Source organism: Electrophorus electricus, chromosome 21, assembly GCF_041902795.1.
Source record: "Electrophorus electricus isolate QZ-2024a chromosome 21, ASM4190279v1, whole genome shotgun sequence".
Taxonomy (NCBI): Eukaryota; Metazoa; Chordata; class Actinopteri; order Gymnotiformes; family Gymnotidae; genus Electrophorus; species Electrophorus electricus.
Genome location: NC_137517.1, coordinates 18,329,801 through 18,337,705, shown reverse-complemented (window position 1 = coordinate 18,337,705; position 7,905 = coordinate 18,329,801). Strand labels below are relative to the sequence as shown.

The following is a 7,905-nucleotide window of genomic DNA, read 5'->3' as shown; positions in this document are numbered from 1 at the left end:
ACAGTTCAGTACAGACTACAAACAAACCCTGTAGAAAATCAGCAGATAACATCCACTGCTTGGACTGTTTTGTTTGTTTGTGTAAATTAATAACTACAACAGTGTGATGGAACAATGTAACCTACTGTGTATATTAAGATTTTAACAGACTAAATGTGTAAAAATACTGTAACTTCAACAAATGTAATGTGAGTAAACAATAAAGGAAGGTGATGATCAGCAGGAAATGACCAAAACATTTTTGTAATATAAACGGACACACTTATATTAAGAGAGGGAAGAATGATCTTGACCAACATAGTCTGGCTGTATGACACAAGAGAGACTCTTCATTTTATAGATATGAAAGGAAACCCTGTGACATGAACCACAACACACACAGCTGAACACTGACCCAGTAACTCATCTGTAGCACCAACCTCAGTCTCGCTGCTGAACACAAGCTCAATTCACAGACAAAACCTCCCAACAAAGGACCCACTCCTCACACTCACTCAACCAGGAACACCAACACCTACCACCCCTAACAAAGGACCTACTCCTCACACTCACTCAACCAGGAACACCAACACCTACCCCCTAACAAAGGATCCACTACCACACGAATATGTCATATTAGCAGAGAGACGGCACACACACAACTCCACTGGATTCTTTTTCAGTGCTTCATGTTATCAGCAGAAATGGGGAGATGCAAAACAGTTCTACAGTCCTGGAACAGCTCACAAAACCTTTTATTTTCTCCCATTAATATTGCATGACTATTTAATAATTTAAGCCCATACATGAATCTCAGAAACAGATTCACAAATTCAGCAGATTAGCAAATCAGTGTCACGATCCCGAGCGTCGCTGCATTCACCTGCTTTCTGTTTCTGTTTCCAGCCTGGATTTCATTTCCATGTGATTCCATGTGATGCCAGCAATAGTGAATCTGCTCATCCCACAGCACACACCACTGTCCACAGAAACATAAATCACTGACGCCCCCTTGTGTTCAAAACCTTCAGCACTCTAACATTCTCTAAACATGTTTTATCATGAAAGATTCATTTCTTTCACCTTTTATTGGAAGTTTGTGAAAACATCAGTCAGTTTCCCCACTCCCTTTGAAGCGTAGGTTAGATGAACAATTATATAAAGTGTTAACCAGAATGTTAAGATGGTTTTATTTAAATGAACAATTATAAATACTTTTATTTTAATTGTGTCTGAAATGTTTTGCTCTGATGTGTGTTTTTTAATAAATTAATTATTTCATTATTCATATTCATATGTTCCCTGTTTTTATGTTCATAGTGCTGACTTCATTTGTTCAAGCTGGACTTGCTCAAGGTGATTTATATTGTTTACTTTTTCTATATTTTATGTACAAGTTTGATTTATATATTAATGTTAATCCACTCTGTGTAATATGATTTTAAAAACAGCTGTGAAGGTAAATAACTAAAGTGGAGTGTGTTATTGTTCTTTCTTCTGACATTGACTGTAATGTCCTTGGATAAAACCCAAACTGCCATTATTAACTCTAGTCAGCTTTTTCATGAAACATGGAATGATGTCGTTAGATATTTTTGGAAAATTTGCTATTTAAAATTTATTCATTTACACCTTTACCATTTTATAATATGTATTTTATAATTATTGGATTTATTTAGTATTAAAAACATGTTCCGGACCAGACAACAGTGACATATGTGATAGATTTAGATTTAGATCTGTGCAATTTATTTGTTTTTAAAGTAACTGCATGAAGAATTCAAATGTTTAATGTTTCTGCAGGTCATCCTAAAGCTGTTGTGAGTGTAAGTCCTGATAATCACGTGTTCAGAGGAGAGACTGTGACTCTCAGATGTGACATACGGCTAGAAGGAGACACTGGGTGGACATACAGCTGGTATAAGGATGGCAACAATTCCTACCCACACACCACATACAATCCATACATGATCAGCTCTGTTACACAGTATGACAGTGGTACATACACCTGCAGCGGGTACAGGGGAAGAGACTCTCAGAGCTCAGAGATCAGTAATGCTGTTACATTAACTGTGTCAGGTGAGTTTGGACTATTTCTCTCATAGCGCATGATAAGATCACTGTGATTTAATGAAAATTAAACTTGAACTAAATGTAAACCTTTTGTTCAAATAAACTCTTTGTAGTCAGTAGCATAATATACACTGAGTCCACATGCATTCAGTCACTTGCTGAGGACAAATCTGAAACTATAACTGTGCTTTTACACTGCTGTTACAAAACTGTTTAAGTGACATAAAAGAGCATCACAGTCCCAATTACAAGTTTCCCATTACTGGACAAAGTGTCCAAGGTGGTACTGGATGGAATAATTAAGTGACTCACACTCATGAGTTCACATTTTACACTCCAATCACAATCAGATCCCACATAATCTCCAGATAATCTCCACAAAACACAGTGATTAACAAATTAGAACGCAGCATCGTGGGTCTAACCTGTTTGTTATAATATATGTAAATACAGAGTGACTCCAGGAAGACATTGGGGTCAGTCAGCTTTAACATGCAGTGTTCTCCAACTCTTTCTACAGATTTACCCACAACTACAATGACTGTGGAGTCTCAGAGTCCTGTGTTCACTGGAGAGTCAGTCACTCTGAAGTGTGAGGTTCAGGGTTATGTTTGGTGGGCATATCAGTGGTGTAAGAAAAAAGCACAGAGTCAGTGGAGTACAGTGTTTCAGTCTGTGTTTTATACTGTAAAGAGAGACACTCTCACCATCAGTGGAGATGCTGTAGTTAATGGGGATCAGTACCGGTGTAGAGGAGCACAATATTACAGACCAACAGCATCACAGTACAGTAACACTGTTACCCTCACTGTACATGGTAAGATTACTGTCATTTCATAAATGTAATGTCTATTTTATTAACTTAAATTATTGTTTGTTAAATAATTTACACTATTTGTATTCAGCATCATAATACATGCTCCATGTATTGTGTTTACTAGGCAAAAAGGAAATTATAGATGTACAGTAATTACAGTTACACTACATTGTATTAGAGCTGTACTGTAATTACAGTTTGACTGCATGGTATTACAGTTGTACCGTAATTACTGTTACATTACATGGTATTGGGGTTGTACTGTAATTACAGTTACACTACATGGTATTAGACCTGTACTGTAATTACAGTTACACTACATGATACTGGAACTGAAATGCAAACGTGCTTCTTTTCTTGTTACCTTAGTGTTCCGATGTCATTACAAACTTATAATGGATCTTAAAAGTGATGCACAAATTTATAACAATGAGTGAGCTCTGTTAGAGCAGGTGAAACACTGAACAGGGCTGTACTGTGGTCCTACAGGACTTTTATTTTGACACCCCTACTTTAAAGGCGTTTGTTTCCCACCTGCACTACAAGACCTGATCTCACTAATAGCGCCCCCTTCTGTGTTGAAGAAGAGAGTACACAGTGACCTCACATAGTCTGGAGCAGAGAGACGTGTACTTCTCAGTAACCAGCAGCCAGTGTTCAGTTTTTTTTAACAGGTTTATAAGCTTCCAACACATGATCATATTGAGAGGTGAACATAAAAGCAGAATTTAATTACTTCTACAATGGAGCCTGAGCTGGTTCTGAATGTGCAGTATAATTGTACAAAAATATTCAGTAGAGAGACCATCACACTTACATGTGAATGAGTTGGAGTGTAATCATGACCCAACCCCATCTCAAAGTCCAGAGGGGTAACAAAGACTAGGGAACAAGGAGGCTAAGATAACACAAAGGCAAGGAGTGAAAACTTACGGGCTTTGCAAAAACATTAAAACAACCAAACACATTCAAGCCTAATAATGAACAGCAAAAACACCAGGATCAAGACAGGGTTTAAATACAAGAACCAAAAGGTAAAAACAAGGGACACGTGCAAGCAATCAAATGAGGGTAGGAGGAAAATTAAACTAAAGGTATGGAACCAAAACACACAAGACCACGCAAGATAGAACCTGGGAGGGACTAATCATGACATTAACATCTACAGATATGAACTTGGACAATTTAAATTAAGTGAAAACAACTGAATTAATCAGAATATAAACAAATCTGATATAAACAGTTAATTAAAAGTCTGTTGATTAATCTACTGCTTCACTACTGCTACACCATGTTACTGAGATTCTCTTGTTTTTATTTTAAAATATTTAAACTACTAAAGTACTTCATTTATTTTTAATCTGAGAATGTTAGTCATTTCATAGATATCTCTATGCACTCCGCCATTACATGTCCTGAACTGTGTGTTTCATCTCCATCAACAGTTAAACCCACACCTGAACTCACATCAAGCCTTACAGGAGCTGCACTGGTGGGAAACCCAGTGACTCTGCACTGTAAGCTGGACCAGTCTGCTGGATGGAGTTTTTACTGGTCCAGACACACACAGAACCCTGAGAATGAGACCAGCACTGCAACAAACTCCTACAACATCAGCTCAGTGGCGTCCTCTGATGGAGGCCAGTACTGGTGCAGAGCTGGCAGAGGAAACCCAGTCTACTACACAAACTACAGTGATGCACTCTGGGTAAACGTTACTGGTGAGGACCAGTTTACGGTCTATAACCACCATAGAAATAAAATTTATCAGTGATATTTTCAGCAAAAATATGAAATATCAGTAGATTGTCATTAGAACGTCATTAGAATGTCACTACATGTACTGGGGAGTCTTGGACATGTGCATATATTGGCCACTAGATGGAAGCAGTCAATAACATTTTAGTAGAAACAGGACAAACCAGATCATAAAATGTCTGATTTCCTGAATAACAGGAAGCTGTCAAATCTGCTACATGACATGATTTATGTGCTCCTGAATTAATGGATTTATTCAACATTAAAACATGTACAGGACCAGACAGCAGTGACTTGTGTGGTAGATTTAGGTCTGTTTACTGGTGAGTATCAGTTGACAGACTATATTAATAGAAAACATGGTGTTGGTAATCTGTGAGAGCGGAGTTGATATAATTATGCCTGACTAGATATTTTACTATATGAATCATTATTATTTAGACAAGAAAGTGCTAAGCGTCCATTGTTGTTGTGTGATTCCCTTTTGTAGAAAACCTGCTCCTACAAACTCTTTGGATTTGCTGCTCAGTTTAGTTTTAACTGTAGCAGAGCAAATATCCAGCAGCACATAAATAACTCCTCTCACTCACACACAGCCTTTTATTATTACCCAGTTAAAATAAACAATGCAACAGGTTCTGTGTAGTGTTGATATTACAATTTTTGTAAAGTGGTTGTGTGGTTACATGAATAAATGAATGAATTAAGTTATACAGCTTGTTTGCAGTGAGTCAGTTTTCTTTGGTTTGTATTTTTATTTTGTTTAATTTTATTTTTTATCATTCCATTCCATTATGATCACTTCCATGTTTCGTCATGTGGCTTCTCATTTGTAGCTGTTCGTGTTTTTCATCTGTTTAAAATAAACGTCTTTGTTCACACGGCTCACGTCGGTATCCCATCCCTCACCCTCAATGCTCCCCAGAGTCACAGAAGCACTGTAGCTCTTCAGCTGTGATTAATTGTGTGTGTGTGTGTGTGTGTGTGTGTGTGTGTGTGTGTGTGTGTGTGTGTGTGTGTGTGTGTGTGTGTGTGTGTGTGTGTGTGTGTTATCAGCTCTGTCCCATTCAGAAGCTCCACTCTCCATCCTCAGTCTGCTCAGTAGTCTACTGGCAGTCTCTCCATATCTGCTAGTGTCCATCGTGCTGGGGGTCAAATGCTACAGAGCTCACAGTAAGAACTCCTCCTCTTAGACACACATTACACACACTGGAAGAACCAAACTTACATTTGTTTGTCATAGGGTTTGTCTTTCTTTTCTGTTTGTTTATGAGTTTCTCCATTGTCATGACTCTTAATACTGCTAAGACAAGCAGGACACATGACAGTAAAGTGTCTGTTATTTGTAATCCATAAAAATCATGGTTTATAAAAGCAGCACATGGTCATGAAACCAGTAGTTAAAAACAAGAGAGAATAGAACAGTGACTGGAACCAGAAAATGTTACTTTAGGCAAGACAGCAAATACTAAAAGAAACATGAGTGTAAATACACACACTAACTAGAGCCAAACAACACACAGTCACGACAGAGCAGAGAGATGAATGAAAACAAAACAGTACAGGTTACCATGGGAACCACAACCACCAACAACTTAAAGGTTTTATATAGTTTATACTTTTGTAAACAGACATTTAAAACTATTTTATATGCTGGTTTAATAAAATACTGATTTTCTCCCCACAATCATTGACAATGTCGACATGTTGCTTGCGTTGGAGACGAGACACGCTTTTTTTCCTTCTCTGAACTACAAGACCAAGACTGCAATAAACATTTATTAAATGATAATCCAATAACACCAGGGGGAGTTTTCTAACACTTACACTTTGCTTTCTGTGTTTAATGTTTTTCTACAGCTCTGACTGAAACCAGAAGCCAGAATGCAGTCTCAGAGGAGTGAGAGTCTAAAGGAAAATACTGAAGATGGAAGGACATTGTTCTGTTCGCTTGAAGTCATTTCACATGTGAGATTGAATGTTTGAACTCTGCTAACTTACTGCCAGCTGATAACCAGTTTATATGAAGCATCGTGCAGCAATGTTTACACTTTTAAGCACATGTTACTATTGTGTGTCATTTATTCCAATGTTAGAATATTCTCATTTATTTTAATGATCTTTTACTTTGTTGGACTAGTTTACTTTTTTATGTTCTAGTTAAATAAATAACAACCAAATAAATTGTGTTCATTATCATTACACTGATGTCAGATGAGATATTCAGCAGCCAAAGAAACACTATCTCAGTGTATTTCATAACAGACTTTAGATTTTAAGTAATCAACAACTAGACAACAGATTAATGTTTTACACATTACTTCACACTGACTCTCCTCAGCTTTAATGTGAAACTGGTATAGTTCACTGGGTAGTGAAGTCTACCCCTGCTGTAAGATGGAGTGGCACTGATGATCAGATACATCATCCCAGTAAGGAAATTCAGGAGGAACTGGGGTGGGTATATTAGACATCCAGTGAACAGGCAGGGCTTTATTTCCATGTGTTGGAAGCAGGAAAAATTAGCAAGTGTAAGGATCTGAGAGACTTGAACAAGGACCAAACTGTGATGACTAGACAGCTGGGTAGAGGGAACATCTCCAGAACGGGAGGTTCCAACACACCTCTTTCAGTCTTTACATTTATGGCATTTAGCTGACACTTTTATCCAAAGCAACTTACAACTATGACTGAGTACAACTTGAGCAACTGAGGATTACAGGCCATCTTCAAGAGCCCAACACTGGGAACCTGGCAGTGGTGGGGCTTGAACCAGCAGCTTTCTAACTACAACTCAAGCACATTAACCACTGAGCTCCCACTGCCCCAATATGTTATTTTTATTATGTTGTCATCTCCTGACATCACCCCTCTACAAAATAAACATCTCCTTATCTAGCGTATCTAGCACCTACCTTCCTGAATCCCAGGGTGCTTTAGAAAGATTTCACCAAACCTTAAAGTCCAAGCTGAGAACGTTTTGTTTGCCGCACGAGAAAGACTGGGACGTGGACCTCCTCCTCTTTCTGTATCACTGCATCACTACCTGGTATGGGAACTGCACCGTCTTTGACCGCAAGACCCTTCAGAGAATAGTGAGAACAGCTGAGAAGATCATTGGGGTCTCTCTGTCCTCCATCACGGTCACCTACACAACACATTGCATTCGAAAAGCCACCAGCATTGTGGAAGACCCCTCACACAAACGGTTCACCCTTTTACCATCTGGAAAAAGGTTATGCAGCATCCGGTCCCTCACCTCTACACTGTGCAATAGC

The 7,905-nt window shown here is 38.3% G+C and overlaps 1 protein-coding gene across 1 annotated transcript; it reads left to right on the top strand.

Annotated features, from left to right (window-relative positions):
• Positions 1–1,005: 1,005 nt before the first annotated feature.
• On the top strand, positions 1,006–6,792 carry LOC145652893 (high affinity immunoglobulin gamma Fc receptor I-like). Its single transcript, XM_081704719.1, has 6 exons — positions 1,006–1,335; positions 1,783–2,058; positions 2,573–2,869; positions 4,315–4,590; positions 5,684–5,800; positions 6,488–6,792. Exons 1-6 carry the CDS (start codon positions 1,275–1,277, stop codon positions 6,529–6,531), a joined length of 1,071 nt encoding a protein of 356 aa, XP_081560845.1. The 5' UTR covers positions 1,006–1,274; the 3' UTR covers positions 6,532–6,792.
• Positions 6,793–7,905: the final 1,113 nt, after the last annotated feature.

Bases quoted from the DNA above. Each gene is read 5' to 3' on its own strand.
- LOC145652893 (XM_081704719.1), top strand. From the start codon at position 1,275: ATGTTCCCTGTTTTTATGTTCATAGTGCTGACTTCATTTGTTCAAGCT. The intron at 1,336-1,782 runs GTGATTTATATT...ATGTTTCTGCAG, and splicing joins TCAAGCTGGACTTGCTCAAG to GTCATCCTAAAGCTGTTGTG. The intron at 5,801-6,487 runs GTAAGAACTCCT...GTTTTTCTACAG, and splicing joins CAAATGCTACAGAGCTCACA to CTCTGACTGAAACCAGAAGC.